Source organism: Chenopodium album, chromosome 18 (genome assembly GCF_948465745.1).
Source record: "Chenopodium album chromosome 18, dcCheAlbu1.1, whole genome shotgun sequence".
NCBI classification, from domain to species: Eukaryota; Viridiplantae; Streptophyta; class Magnoliopsida; order Caryophyllales; family Amaranthaceae; genus Chenopodium; species Chenopodium album.
The window spans coordinates 14,801,476-14,818,090 of record NC_137851.1 but is presented as its reverse complement, the minus strand read 5'-3'; the positions used below and the strand labels follow the sequence as shown (position 1 = coordinate 14,818,090).

General features: G+C 34.0%; 1 protein-coding gene across 1 annotated transcript; it reads right to left on the bottom strand.

The window, feature by feature from the left end:
* Positions 1 to 7,768: 7,768 nt before the first annotated feature.
* LOC145591556 (elongation factor 1-alpha) lies at positions 7,769 to 10,884 on the bottom strand. Its single transcript, XM_081648045.1, has 3 exons — positions 10,786 to 10,884; positions 9,071 to 9,551; positions 7,769 to 8,957 (listed from the first exon to the last, which is right to left on the bottom strand). The coding sequence occupies exons 2-3, from the start codon at positions 9,530 to 9,532 to the stop codon at positions 8,076 to 8,078; spliced, it is 1,344 nt and encodes a 447-aa protein (XP_081504171.1). The 5' UTR covers positions 9,533 to 9,551; positions 10,786 to 10,884; the 3' UTR covers positions 7,769 to 8,075.
* Between the last annotated feature and the right edge of the window lie 5,731 nt (positions 10,885 to 16,615).

Below are 16,615 nucleotides of genomic sequence, written 5' to 3'. Positions count from 1 at the left end.
GTCGAAATTGAACATTTTCTAACTGAACATATTTTACGATAATTTTGTATTTCTCAATAATTAAATGTTCATTTTCATGCAGTATGACGATCACTCTTATAATATAAATGTTCATTTTCAAGCCGTATGATGTTCGTTCTTATAAAAATAATTGTTCATTTTATTTTTTTTGTGTTTGTTCAGTTGTATAAAATGTTCGTTTTTATAATAAAGGATGTTCAATTGACATTACCATTAAAAATGTTAGACATTAGCATTTTGTTCATTATTAAAAAAACATATTGTTGATTTATCTAATTAGTATTAAATCATATAGCTCACTTGCAAGATATATATCCATTTAAGAGAATTGAACAAATCAAGGTATTTAACTTGAAGCTTAAAAAAATGTTGATGAATAAGTAATAACATCATATGTTCATTTTTATTTACAACTTAAATGATCAGTTTTAGAATATTAAATGTATAATCCATTTTTTTTTTCAGTTTCACAGTCTCTTTGTTTTATTCTTATATTATAAATGTTCATTTTTATATAATGCAATGTTCAGAAATAAACGTTTATTTTTTTTTTTCTAGTAAATGTTCATTTGCTAGGCGCGACCTCTGTCAGCACTGGTTGAGCACGACCTCAGCCAAAAATTTGCGATTTTTGACATTTCATTAGGCTTAAAAACCTGGGTTAAGCCCAAACATAGCTAATACAGTACAATTCTTCCTTCCATCAATAGATGGATTTTGATGTCTAGTATATGTTATAATCTCTATACTACCTCAATTTTTTATTATTTACAATAAAGGGGTATTATTTATAAAATAAAATAAATTTTGTTGTAAATAATAAAAAAATGGAGATAATATTGATTTTGAAAAGAAATTTGATTTGTTGGTTTTTTGTTCAATGTATTTGGGTCAGGGAATCTAAAACAAGCTTAGGTCTATCCGTCTATGCAAGCCATTTGTTTTGCACTTTAGAAAATTAGTATATGAAAAGTACGTCAAAGTAATATTCATACAAAGAGAGGATTGAGAAAATAAAATAAAAACATTACTTCAGTAACAGTAATTAATCGGTTTATTTATTTATTTATTTATTTATTTATTTTTATAACAAGAATAATAATCTAAATTTAGGAATAATAATTTAAGTTAGCCTCTCTCTTCTCCTGGAATACCCCGTATTTGTATACATAAATACTTGCTCCATTTCTCCACGCACAGAGTTTTAGGAGAAATTGGAGAAAGTAATAAAATATGGAGATAGTAGGGTAGGTGGAAGAATAAAAAATTATAAAAAGCAAAACTAGTGGAGAGAATTAGATGAGACATAATATGAAATTAATAAAATATGATTTATGTTGGGTCTACTAGGTGAGGGAAAGTGAAATAAATATTGTAAAAGCATTCTAAATAAGGAAATGGAGCAACTATTTGAAAACGGCCGAAAAAGGAAAGTGGAGCAAGTATTTAAAACCAGAGGGAGTATTTCTCAAAGTATATTTAGATATGTTGAAACCAAATATTTATAAAGTTCTATTAATTTAAAGAGCTTTATTAAAAGTCCAATTTATTTATTTAATAATTTTAAAATACTTTATTTTATAATTTAAAAATATTGGGACATATGATTTTATAAAAGGATAATTTTAAAGGAAAGTCAAATTGTAGTTGGAATAGGAAATGGATCATTAAGGGTAGGAAGAGAATTTTAGGAAGGTGGGTTTTGAGAGAGGGTATAAATACCCACCATATGAGCAAAATCAAACTTTGCTCAAGGTGAAGTATACCCAAAGGTAACTCTCTTTCCCTCTCTCCTCTTATTTTCACTTTCTCTATCTTATTTTTCCCCTTCCCCTTTATTTATTTATTTATTTTAATTCACCACTACCACACACCCCCACGGTGGTCGGCTGCCACCACCACCACCACAGCCGGCCGCAGCCGCCGCCAGCACAGGGCTAGCAGCAGCAGCAGCCGTGGGAGGTAGTGCAACCACCCCTTCCCCTTGTGCGTGTGCATGTGTTTATAAAAAATAAAAAATAAATAAAAATTCTTTTGTTTTAAGTTAATCCTTAATCTAATTATTAATTTTGGGTTTTATGATGTTTAATGCAAATAAATTTTCAGATTTGGTTTTGAATTAAAAAGCCGCAAATTGAAAACTCTAGGTTTCTAAATTATTGCATAATGATGGAAATTGATTATGGGTGGTTTAAATTATTGAAATAGGTGTTTTAAAGCATATTTACAGCAAGTTTTGATGATTTAATGAAGCTGGAAATTTTGTTAGTTAGCCATAATTAAGTTTATTGAAGGAATTTTTTACTACCCATTAATTGGGATTAAAGTAAGGGATATTAAATTAAATTTCAACTTGTTTTAAATAATTTATGAGTGAATAAGAAGTATATATATTGCTGGAAATTTGTGTGGTGTACATATTAATGCCTCTTTGTGATTTTGGATTGTAGGAGATTTTCAAATGAGTGCTTTTGTGTAGTTGTGGTACGGTGATTTTGAGATTGTATTCAAAGTATGTTCGCGTACTTGGTATTTATTTGATGATGTAGGAACATGCTAGGCTTTGAATAATTAATTCCAAGTAGTATCATGATAGGTTTTGATTGGAATTTGTTATTTGGTTGATGTTGGTGATTGAATTATGAAGCATGGATTATTTGTGATGGATTAGGGATTGGAAATAATTATATTGGCATCTTGAATATGAACCACACTTTTATTATTGGCATGATTGGAAGCATGTTTAATCAACTAAATGTTTAATTTGGTTTGGAATATAAAAAGGGAATTTTATTGTGGTTCATATAATTTTTATTGATGCTTTAAGAATAGGAATTGAGCTATTAAGTGTCTTAGTACACATGAATAAATTATATTGCGGTGCCCATGTGCACTTAAGGTGTTTCTAACACCGAGGGATAGGATTTGCGGCGCATTATGCGTTTAAGGAGTCTTTGACACCGAGATAGATTAAAAAGGATTCAACATTTAAAGTTATGTGGTCATTAATTATTCAAGAATTAATTTGGTATGATTGATTGCTCGTATAATTATAATGTTTGGTTGTGTTATGGTTTGAGAGTTATCACCAAGTTGAATAATATGTAAAAACAACGTAAAATGAAAGAGATTACGCACCGAAACTCTTGGAACGTATATACCTTGAGTATGAACATATGGGGGGAGTTATGGGGTTTTATATTTAACCATAACTTCTACTGGGATTATAGGACACTGTATTTTCCTTTTATTAATATTATGCACATGACGTCCATCACTTCATGTGACATTTGCCTACCCGGTTAGCTCCCGGTGTAGTTTACCTCCATTTATTTGGGGCAGGGATTTGGTTGGAAACCCATTCGATGCGTAATCAAATTTAAATGGACATTGTTATTTGTCTAGTTATTTGTTAAGTGTCTCTAATGCTTGTTACAGGTGTAATCAGGTAAGTTATGTGATTGATAGGATGAAAGCATGTTAGTGTGTTTCATTACGCTTATGTACTCAGCTTTGCTGATTGTATGTTTGTTTGGCCTTGTCTTTACTTTGGCCCTACGACGACCCATTTCTAATAATGGCGAGTAGTGGGGACAATTAGAGAGGAGTTTTTCAGGTGATGAAGCATATTCATGATGGGCATGAGTGAAGAGTGAATCATGCTTAGTTTCCATAAGATTATGATGTGGTTTATTGCTTTAAATATTATTATATGTTATGCTTGTGAGACTAACGCGGAGGTTTTTAAGTATTTGTTTGGTTTTAATAAGGGCCTACAATGGTTCCAAGTTGTAGGTCGATTATGTTTGACTTTGGTTTGACTTTACTTTCGTTTGATTTGACTTTCAAGTTGACTTGTTTTGAATGGTTTTGAAAAGAGTCTTCCGATGTGTGTCTTTGATATTTGCTTTAACCGTTTTCAAGGTGGCGATAATGTCTTAAATTTTCCTAATTCGTATTTTAAAAGAGCAAAACAGGTGTTTTAAAGGGAATGAATTTCTAGGATGTTACATCTCCTCCTAAAAGCTCTAGCCTCTATTGTTGAATTTTGGAGGGGCACCTATCGATTTTTACGAGTGGAAAACCCCAATCTTTGTTTTTTTGTGTGCCTTTTCTCTTTGTTTTTGTTTGTTCTAGGTTTATAATAACTCTTCCTCTTTTAGGAGGAATGTTTTTCACTCGAAAGAAAGTCTTTTTCTTCTTATTTAAGAGGATTTTTCTCCTTCGACAAAAAAAAGATTTTCTTTTCTCTTTTGAAGGAGGATTTGCTTTTTTGTTTGATGGATTGATGTAGTGTTTGTTGTTTCATGAATAAATTTTTGTGCGGAATTGAAAAATAGGTTAATCTTTCGATTACAACTAGACGAATTAGGCAAAAAATTTCTTCACGGCTACAGATTGATAGACCCTCTCGTCCAAAAAAGCTAAATCACAGCAACGTGAAAGAGGGTATAAAGAATGTATGATTTGTAATAACGACCATAGCTTTGCTGAAAGGATGTTTTTATTTGATTCAATTGTCATGTATTTGTTTGATATAAATCTCTTTGTAGATGTCATTATATGACTTTTTTTATTTATGAATCAATCTTTGTTAAAAAAAAATAAATAAATAAGTTCATCAAATTAGTTTTTATCAATAAAACTAATTTAAATTCAATAAATTTAAATAGTGATAAGAGTACAATGAACATAGCTTAAGGTTTTTGCCTAAAAAAAATTATTTAAAAAACATAGCCTAAGGTTTTCAAACAAAAGTTGTAATTAAGAGTCTAATTGTTTTTTTCATTGCTTTAACTTACTTTATCAGATAAAATAAGTTTAAAAAAGTAAAATAAGTTCAATACTTCATATAAGTTCAGACTAAATTTCTTTAAAAAAAAAATATAAGTTCAGACTTAATGAGTTTTTTTTTTAAAAAAAAAAAAAATTCGAAAAAAAACTTTAAACTTTTTGTTGAAATAGTCCTTTACCATAGTATCAGAGCCAACGTGACACTTGGGTACTACAAATGTCATTCACCCCTCACTTTTAAGTGGAATATTTCGCGTAAGGTATGCGAGGGCACATGCTGCATCCACATTTCAAACTTAAAGGGCTCTTATGTGCACTTCAACCATCAATTTAAGCTTTTAGTTGAAATGATCTGCCTAAACAATTTTTGAAAAAAGAAATGAATTTAACAAGTAAGTAAAGATAAAAGTAATTTCCATACAAAATAAAAACAAAAAGAGTGTGACCCTCATTTTTTTAACAATCAATACAAATTAAGGACTGGAGCTAAAGTAGTTGTAATTTAAGTCAATTGGTCATTTTTTAATTGATTCGTATCCCTAAATATTTTCAATTAGAGGGTTTTTGTTTAGGGGGGTAAAAAGGGTGGGATAAAGATAAAAGATAAGTATAGAAGAAGAGTGTTTGTTTATAGGGATGGAGTTTAGAAGGGGGATAGGAATAAGGATAAAAACGGCCATATATCCCTCTACTTCTATAACTAAAGGGGGATATAAGGGGAAGGCATAGAAAATGGGCTAAGTAACAAATTACCCTTAGGCTGCGTTTGGATACATGCATTTCATTTGAAATCATTGATTTCAATTCAAGAATTTCAATTTCTAGAATTCAATTCCAAGTTTCATGTTTTGCAAATTAAGAATTTCAATTTTGGAATTTCAAATTCCAAAAACTTGTTTGGGAAACAAAGAATTTCCAGAATTCTTTAGTGCTTTTCGCTTTTTTTTTTCCCAAAATATAAACTTTTGCACATAAATTAAATCAACAACTCCGAAAATTAAAAAAATTAGGGGAAAAACCTACGAAATAAAGAAGAATGAAAAATTTGTTGATGTATAGTGTAGGGATAAAAGATACAATTAGCCGCATAAATCAAACAAATTGAAACTACAACAAAATTGAAGGAATTAGGGGAAAACTAAAGGATAATCTAATACAACATAAAAACCCTAATTTCATCAAATTGACAAAATTAAAACCAAAAATTAGGGGAAAATCAAAAGCTTATCACACAGATCAATGACCAAATTATTAATTGAAAAAATCTTCCGCTCCTTGCTGCTTTTAACATGGATTAGATCTCCGCCATAGTAACCCATAAATTTAGAATTGTGCTCTCCTTCAATTTTGTAGCATTAGAAACCTTAGAAGTGTAATTTCACAGTAGAAAAGGAGAGAGAAAACGCTTGAGGAGAGAGAAAGCTTGCATGAGAGAGCTTGAAGAAAGAGAGAAAGCTTGATGTGAGACAGTGAAGGAGCACAAAGAGAGAGAAAACACAATGTCAATCTTTTTTAGTTTTGGGATTTCACATGATAGGGTTTTGGATTGAATTTCAAATTTTCATATATGGACTAAAGTTTTAATAAGGTTGGGATTGGGCCAATTCTAAATCCAAATGTTTGGATTACCCAAATATGGAATTTGGCCAAATCCAGCATTTCAATAAAATGTTTTAAACCGAAGAGACCATTAATGAAATTGAAAGGGTAAGGAGAAAGGATAAAAGTTAATAAGGGTTATTTTAATAATTTTATTAATTATCCCTAATTTATTTCACATACTTAACCAATCATGGGAAAAGAATTATTTATGCATATCCCACCTATCAATTTCCTACATTTATCCTCTCTCCTTATCCCTCTTATTTCTAACCCTCCTACCAAACGCCTCATCAACTTATGCTATAGTTAATTCGCAAAATTATCCACATTTGTCTGGTACTAAGTAGACTTTGATTAGACATGTCAATTTCAAGTCAAGTCAAATTGTATCTAACCTTATGTACAAGTTAGGGCATGTTCACATTTACTGAACTGAACTGAGCTGAGCTGAAATGAACGGAATGGAATTAATTGAAGCTGAACTGAACTGAACTGAAATCAAGCTAAAGTGAACAGGCCCTTAGCTTATTATCCAGTAAATTAATTCCGCAATGGTTTACCAATTCTAAGCCTTTCTTTCTACTCTAACTCAAAATAAACAAATAAAAATGGACTTCCAAAATTCTACTTGTATTTCACTTTCCATCGAAAAGATATGAATGGATTGGGACATCGTGAGCTAAAAAGAAACTTCAACTAGTAAATAAATCACTTTTTAACAATTTAAAAGTGATCCATTATTAAAGAAAGGCATGTCTATATGTGTTTCTAGCCTAACGCAGTATTCCATCCGAATTGGAGCCTGCTGCTAACCAGTATGATTGCATTAAAAAAAAATGAAATGGTACTCCTTGAAATTAGCTCACCAATGATAGACGTTTATAAGCTTAGTTTAAGTTTTAAAGCAGTTTTAAAAAAAAAAGACCACTCAATGTAGTGATGTTACTGATGTACTGATGTGGTCCAGCGTTAGTTTGCAAAACCGATGTAGAAAGGAGAAAGTGATAGCTTGTAAAGTTAAAGTGACACTTAGTCACTATCCACTAATCTGTGCGTTCCATAATAGTACGTGATTTATTTTACTTAAAGTAAAAGTATTTAAACTAAATATAGACCCTCTGCTAACGAACATATTTCTCAAATTACAGGCATCAACCAAATCTACAGCAACATTTTACATATGAACACATTTGGCCGTTAAATGGAACATTCATCATCCGACGATAAATAGTTATAAATGGGCGTACAACACAAGACAACTATAAATGGGCGTACAACACAAGAGAACAATGTCACAACACATAATTTTCAATACTACATAGCAATAACTTCAGGGGTTTAAAATCTCAAGTAAAAATCAGCAAGAAAGATTCTTGAGAAAGTACTTTAAACTGAAAATGGCAGATGCAGTTTTTGAAACAAGAGTACCTCAAAGGGTATATGACAACAGTTTTTTAAGACACCAAACACAGACCAAAATCACGCCACCGACGATCCAGCACCCAATTCTGAGAATAGGTGCCAGACGACACTGGCCATAAAAGTTTATGACACAAGTCTAGGAAAAACACAAAGCAAGTACAAAAGGAAAACAAGATTTTATACTCATAACTGCAAAGATAATCTGCCTCAAATCCCTTAGCTAGTTGAAAACCCATTCACTTCTTCTTCAGAGCAGCCTTGGTCACCTTGGCACCAGTTGGGTCCTTCTTCTCAACATTCTTGATGACACCAACAGCAACAGTCTGCCTCATGTCCCTCACGGCAAAACGACCAAGGGGTGGGTACTCAGCAAAAGTCTCTACAACCATAGGCTTGGTGGGAATCATCTTAACCATACCGGCATCACCATTCTTCAAGAACTTGGGCTCCTTCTCAATCTCCTTACCTGAACGCCGGTCGATCTTGGTAACAAGCTCAGCAAACTTAACAGCAATGTGAGAAGTGTGGCAATCCAACACTGGGGCATAACCATTTCCAATCTGTCCAGGGTGGTTCATGATGATGACTTGGGCAGTGAAGTTGGCTGCCTCCTTGGCAGGGTCATTCTTCGAGTCAGAGGCAACGAAACCACGCTTGAGATCCTTGACAGCAACATTCTTAACATTGAATCCAACGTTGTCACCGGGAAGAGCCTCTGGAAGGGACTCGTGGTGCATCTCAACTGACTTAACTTCAGTGGTCAGTCCAGTAGGACCGAAGGTAACAAGCATACCAGGCTTCAACACACCAGTCTCAACACGTCCCACTGGCACCGTTCCAATACCTCCAATCTTGTACACATCCTGAAGTGGAAGACGAAGGGGCTTGTCCGAGGGCCTCTTTGGCTCGTTGATTAAGTCAAGAGCTTCAAGAAGGGTTGGTCCCTTGTACCAGTCGAGGTTGGTGGACCTCTCAATCATGTTGTCACCCTCAAACCCAGAAATGGGAACGAATGGGATTTTGTCTGGGTTGTAACCAACCTTCTTGAGGTATGATGACACTTCCTTAACAATTTCTTCATACCTACCCTTTGAGTACTTTGGGGTGGTGGCATCCATCTAAGACAAAAAACAGAGCATCGTCAGAATAGAGCAAACCATGTAAACACAAACTCAACAGTAATCAGAGAGGTTTAGTATAATGCATAACAATGAAACAGGGTGAAGTATACCTTGTTACAACAACAGATCATTTGCTTAACACCAAGGGTGAAGGCAAGAAGAGCGTGCTCACGGGTCTGACCATCCTTGGAGATACCAGCCTCAAAACCTCCAGTGGTGGAGTCAATAATAAGGATAGCACAATCAGCCTGGGAGGTACCAGTAATCATGTTCTTGATAAAGTCACGATGTCCAGGGGCATCGATGACGGTACAGTAGTACTTGTTGGTCTCAAATTTCCACAAGGCAATATCAATGGTAATACCACGCTCACGCTCAGCCTTAAGTTTGTCAAGCACCCATGCGTACTTGAAGGACCTCTTGTTCATCTCAGCAGCTTCCTTCTCGAATCTCTCAATCACACGCTTGTCAATACCACCAAGCTTGTAGATCAAATGACCGGTGGTGGTCGATTTTCCAGAGTCGACGTGGCCAATGACCACCAAACTAATATGAATCTTTTCCTTACCCATGGTTAAATCTCAAGTCAAACTGCAAACAGAACAACCACATTGAGCACCAATCTTTTGATAAAACAGAGTCAACCACTTACATATAGCTGATCTAAGATGATATTTAGACGGACAAATAAGCAAGTTCATGCCACACTTTCGTATATGAACAATTGGAAAAGTGAAAACAAATGAGAGTAAAAACTGATTACCACATAAATTGAACAATTATACCAACAGAATTCAACCAATCAACAAATATTACTATGGCAGTTAATTAAATACCATATGTCAGGAACAAGAATTAAACTGGTGACTCGAGGACATTTCATCCTCTGCTCTACCAAATTGAGCTATCCTGATCACCTTTGAGCTAAACTACAATACCAATTATACAAACCACAGCATAACACAAATTAAATACATCACTCTTAACACTCTTACCACACTAGATTTATTACATTACTGTCACGATAGCTAATTGTACTGTACAAAATAATTTGTCATACTACCAAACATCTAATTATTCAATTTCAGAACCATTATTACATTTTATTACGATTAATAATCAAATCCTAAAACAAATGCAAGATCTTTTACATGGTATGGATCATCTGTTAAGCTATCACTGACTACTACAAAGTTAAATACAGTTTGTTCATCATATTCAAGCATCAACAATAATAACTCAACTATCATGAAGCAACTCAGCTAAGTATCAACCAAAAAAGAAAAAGAAAAAAAAAAAAATCAGATCTGTCCAAAATTCATATCACATGAAACAATTTAACCATCATTTGAACAAAATACTACATAAATCATGATAAAAATCACAGTAAAATCGAAATCAACTACTGATTTTAAATCTGTTACACAACAGAATCAATAAAATCGATCAAAGTGAACTAATTTTATGCTACATACAACAATCAAAGCTCAAATTAGCAAAAGCTTCATTTGAGTTACACACGAACAGTAAAAACGATAACATGCATTCACCAAAACATGCATTCAATCGTAAATCAATACAACATCACATACAAAAACACAATCAATCAGATCGAATAAAATAACAACAGATCAACTACATTAGCTAAACATGAAACAAAAATCAATCAACAAATTCAGCATAAAACACAAACATTCAAATAAAAAAAAATAAAAAAATAAAAAACATGAACAATTTACCAGATTACCAAATAAAACACAATCAATTCACAACAAATGCAACAAATTTAGATAGAAGAGAGAGAAAAAGAGGAGAGAGAGTGGACCTTCAGTAGAAAAACCCAGCCGCAATGAAGATGGAAGAGAGAGATTTCAGAGGAGAGAATATAGAAAAACTAGGGTTTATTGAGAAAATGACGGATTTTATAGTAAGAAGTGGGTTTGAAAATGACGAAATTACCCCTACTATTTGTATTTGAATTTAAGACAATGTGCACATAATTAGGACTTTTAGGTCAATATGTCAACATAATTAGGTCACTTCACCTAGATTTTCTGATGCGAATCGGGTTATCTTTTCGGGTTGACCCGTATCCAATTGAGGAAACCTTAGGATGGAGGTAAAGTAGGCCCAATAAGATTTTGTGGGCCTGAATTACTATAATGGTGCATGGCATGTTGGCTTGTACTTTTTTTTTATTAAGTTTTGACTATAAAGTACTTGAAAAGGATTTTACACATCAAAAGGGTAGTTAACATGTTATGTCACGGATGTACGAGACGAGCCCATGCCACTTTAAATCTTAGAGGCTAAGTCTTGGATAGCCTTTTCATTTTGGAGTGTTTGGTGTTCAGCGGATTAAGTCAAATTCAATAGATAGGCCTCAAATTAGAGGTTGATCAAGTTAATCAGCTAATGTGGGTATTTGATAACTAGCGAATAGAAAAGACTAATTATATGAAATAAGCTAATTTTGAAAACGTAGGGTTTAGCAGTGATTTGGTAGAGCAGGTTGAAATCTAAATCCAATTTTACAACATTGCCCATTTAATCAGAAATAAATAACCGTCTAAATTCAATTGGAAAACTTCATTAATGAAGGAGAAAATGCATAATGAAGGAGAAATCTGATTTGCTTAAAAAAAATCTAAAACAAATAAAATTGGCTAATATCTGCAGTAAAAAATTGGAATAAAAAGAAATTAAAAGAGAAAAGGGGGAATACTTAAAATTTAAGAAGGTATATGAGTAAATAAATATCAAATTACTCAGTACCATGATTTTGTTGCATTTCATTTAATAAAAAAATAAACAAGAGGAAGAAGATGGTTGAGGTCGGTTGAAGGGTTTTTAACTTTTTATTTTATTTCCTTGCTTTGTAAAGTAAAATTCATTTAATGGGCTTTATTTAGGAGGGTCGGATTCAATGTGTTGTAGACTTGTATGTAGTTTTTTTTTTTTTTTTTTTTGACAAGAAGAAACTAAACTAAAGATTACAAAGGGACAACAAGTTGGTTCTACAACCGTTGGCTAGAAGGTGGGTTCTAGCCACTTGTTCTCTCCCGAACTTCCAAATGATACAACCCCTAAACATGCTTCCTAGTCTTCATATTTCCCTTACTATCCACAAGAGTCCAATATCCTTATGATCAGGTATCTGCAATCTATGCACTAGTGTTACAGAGTCAGTGTAGATCTTTACCCTCTCAAAATTCTTCTGACATGCCCAGGTGAGCACTTGCTGGCATGCTTGGAATTCTGCTTACACCGCTGAATTAGTCTTTCCATAAGACTTGCCTCCATCCTTGAAATTTGAACCATCTACAAAGAAGCTCCATCCAAACCCTGCAATTCCTGTATGCTTCTGCTAGGAACTGTCTATCTCAATCAGCACATTCTCATTCCCATTCCACCCTATACTCCCTTTAAAGCCCAAATCAATTCGTAGAAAGCCCAGTGGGGTGCCCGTGGGCCTATTACCAAGGTTCTCCTCCCCCTCAAAAGTTCCTCCCAACTTTTGGAATGTTTTTAGAGAATTACAAGAAGACTTTAAATTTCTCAAAAAGGTTGGTAAATCTCCAGCTTTGAACTTGAACACCCTTATATTCCTTGTGATCCAGAGACTCCATAAGATTGCGATGAAAATCTCAATGCGGTCACTGTGTATACCATTCTTGCTATAAAAGAGTAGGATATAGGCACGAATCCACTGTCTCAACGGGGTGGACTCGTCAATTTCCGAGTTAATGCCCAAAAAGCATCCTCTCCAAGCAACCCTAGCTAAAGATCAAAGTCTAAACAAGTGTTGACCATCTTTCAAAGGATCCTGACAATAATCACACTCCTCTTCTATGTCTATTCCCCTGTGATGTAAATCTGCCTTCACTGCTATTCCATTCATGAAAATTTTCCACATAAAAAGAATCCACTTTGGAGGGATATTTAGTTTCCAAATCAGTTTGACAAACTCAGTATCCTGATCTGAAAAAACCTTTTCTCTCTGGTTGAGAAGAAAAGCGTATCCTGTTTTGACCGTGTAAACCCCTGACTTGTGATTATGCCAATAGAAAAAATCCTCTTCAACCTCTGAATGTGGTAGCTCCATACCTAGAATCTTACTAGCCAACTCCCATTCAAAACGCTCCCGAATTAGTGCAGAGTTCCATCTCCTCGGCTGCTGCAAAGAACACCAGATCCTTAACGCTCCAAGCCCCTACCCCTGTCAGCACATGATCTGACTTCATAATAGGGATACTCTTATCCACCCACCTGCTGCCTACCACTCTCACCCGCTCCCCATCACCTATCTTCCACGCAAAATCTATAATAAATTTGTTAGCAACCTGATGAAAACCCCTTCTCCCCCAAGAGGCATTGCTTCTCAGTCTCGTAAAAGCCCCCCCCCCCCCATACATATAGTGCAAGTATGATTTGGTTCATAAGCTCTTGCAAGAAGCAGATACGGGTTACAATGCATTCTATAAACCTATTTAAACAAGAGCGCCCCATTCAACACCTCCATTGACCTAATGCCTAGGCCTCCCATTCCCTTTGGGAGGTGCAATGTATCCCTTTTCACCTAATGCAGACCATTCTGCCCATTTGAAACCCAGAAGAACCTGGCTATCAAGGAGTCAATCATATTTGTTACCGCAACTGGTAACTTGAAGCACTTCATGACATGAAAGAGATTCCTATTAAAACCGCATTTATCAATATCAACTTAGCCGATTGCGACAACCTAAGTGATTCCGAGTTGATTATCTTCCTTGACACCTTATCGATCAAGTATTGGAAGGACTCTTTTTTCCCTACACACAAGTCTATGGGAGCTCCCAAGTGTCTGTCCATGCATGTAACATTGCTGACATTCAAAATGCCTTTCAACAAATTCACATCCTCCAAGGCGGTGTTTGAGCTAAATTTAACAAAGGACTTTGCCAGACTTGTATGTAGTAGTTGACACTTGATTAGTACTCCATAGTATTTACCATGATAATAATAATAATAATAATAATAATAATAATAATAACTATTATCGTAAATTGTAGTAATAAATAATTTAGGCTTTGCAAAAATAAAAAATTTTATGAAAACATCTTAAGAATGACTAATATAGTAATATTCAATAAAATTTATTTATTCAATATGGAGTATTAGAATATCTCATTACAAAATTTAACCTACACGGAGTAAGACTATACGGAGTATTAATAATGTACAAGATTATACCAAAAAAAACATTAGTACAATTTAGTTCCATAACAATATAACCATATAACTATATAGTTTTAACAATTAATAATTCTTAACATTAAACTATGCCTATGTCTATATTGGTAATTTTAAATACCCAAAAAGCCATAAGCTAATAATTGTTTACAATTAGTTAGTCAAATCAGTTAGTAAAATCAGCTAACATAATTAGCTTCATCTATAAGTTATCAGCTTTTCACCAAACATGGCCTTCATATACTAGTACAAGAGTACTTTATTATTTTTCTCTTTATTTTTACCAGATGTAAGGGCGTGCGATGCACAATTTTAGGGTAAGGTTATTGCTAGTCTGGAGTAGAGTTTGCAGATGAGTTTTATTTAAGATTCATGCGTTAATATTATCAAAGATTCGTGTGAGTCGTGGATTGAGTTTGGAAAATCAAAACTCATCTCCAGACTTTGCATGGGGAGTAAAGTACTGCAATATTTGGTCATGAGCCAATCAAAACTTGTCACCTCACCTAACAAAGTTAACGGTAATTCACTTCCAAGATTCCCAACGACTATTTGCATGTAATTTGAATAACAATAACTAAGTCTGGAGTGAGTTTTGGGATAATGTGTGAATTTGGAGAAAGTCTTGTATAAATCTCAATAATTAAAAAAATATATTTAAAAGTTAGTGAAAAGCTGATGTGGTAGAGTCTGGAGTCTGGGTCTGGGGATAAACTCACCCTTTAAGGTTTTTTTTTTTTTTGTGACATATGCTTAATTAACAAAAACAACTATTACAAACTACGAATCAAGTTCGCTGAGCTACTCATTAAAGCTTTACTAGCTCCAATGTTACAAAGATTACAAAACCTAATAAAACTGAAACACAACTTCCTCGCTTGTAAATGCCGACTTGGAAATCCAAGTGATTGCCCTCGAACATGCTGATGGAGAAACCACATTTGACCTTTGTTGGCTGTGTAACCCCATTATTTCGAGATTAGGAGTATAACGTAAGAGCGGAAAACACACGACTGTTGGTATACATAAACTCGAGCTCAATAAGACATAGACAACCTTGTACACTAGGTAAAAAAGGAAGGAAAGCAAGACGACCATGGGTTAACAACACAATTTGAGTCACTTTTACAAGTGACTCGATACCCTTAACTATGGGTATCTTTGGCCTCTTCTCAAAGGAATAGACCATTACCATACTAAAAAAACCCTTAAAAGGAACTTAAAAGGGCCCCCATGTTAGAGAGCAGGGTTAAGATAAAGGTTTTTCAAAGCAACGGATTGAAAATCCATCACTAAGCTGAAACGGAGATTACTAAGTGAGAACCTACCAATACTCCGACGACCGAATAGGTAAAAAGAAGTAACAAAAAAAAAACACAAGCCAAGACCAACCTTAAGAACCAAAATGGACCGCAGACAAGGACTATTCCCAACACTACCCAAACCCGAAAACCAAGTCATCGAAAGAGAGGTTTAACATACCCCCTCAGCCCTCCAAACATCATGTATGTAAAGCCACACGACTATACACATGTTAATCCAAAAACAACAACAAAAGCATCGAAGAACACTATCTCGGCAAGGAACCCAAAAGGTAAGGAAGCCACCAACCATTGTGGGAATATGTATGGATATAATTAATTACTAAATAAATTATGTCTAATTTAAAAAGGGTTAAATAAAGTGAAAGGAGAAGAGAAGACATAGGAGAAGGGAATGAGAAAAATATTATAGGTTGTTTTCAACATGTTCCGTTAATTGTCTTTTCTTTATTTAGCTAATAAGTTACTATAAAATGTCTTGAGGTAGATGTAGAATTGAATTCAACTATTTTCAATTCACGCCAAAGTTTATTAGCATTAAGAAGTTTATTTTCTTATATTTATTATTTCCTTCATAGTGGTTAGTTGTCTATCCCAAAATATTATTTATCTTTGTGAGGTATCGGTTTCATATTATCTAGTAGAAGCCACATTTCCGCTGCGAGAGCTCTAACAATTGGTATCAGAGCCGACGTCAAAATCTTAAGTGCTGATCCTTTTATTTTTTAATTTTGAAATTAATAATAATAACATCTACTAGTGGAACGATTAAAGTTGGGAAATATGAAATCGAAAAATTCAATGGTAAAAATGATTTTTCCTATTAGAGGATGCAAATGAAAAATTTGCTTGTATCACAAAAGTTGCATAAGGCATTGGCGGGGAATGAACAAAAACCCGGGGATATGAAGGATGAGGATTAGGAAGAGTTAGATCTTGAAGCACGAGCGGCTATAAGGTTATGCCTTGAGAGGGACGTTGCATTCTTGGTAAATGAAGAAGCAATAGCCGCTGGCGTGTGGACAAAGTTAGAAACTAATTTCATGACAAAAAACTCTAACAAATAGGATCTACTTAAAATCCAAATTATATACGTGCAAG

What these genes read in the sequence shown, in the direction of transcription:
- LOC145591556 (XM_081648045.1), bottom strand. Translation starts at nt 9,532, where the DNA reads ATGGGTAAGGAAAAGATTCATATTAGTTTGGTGGTCATTGGCCACGTC. An exon ending in TGATCTGTTGTTGTAACAAG is followed by an intron (nt 8,958 to 9,070) that starts GTATACTTCACC and finishes TTTTTGTCTTAG; the next exon opens with ATGGATGCCACCACCCCAAA.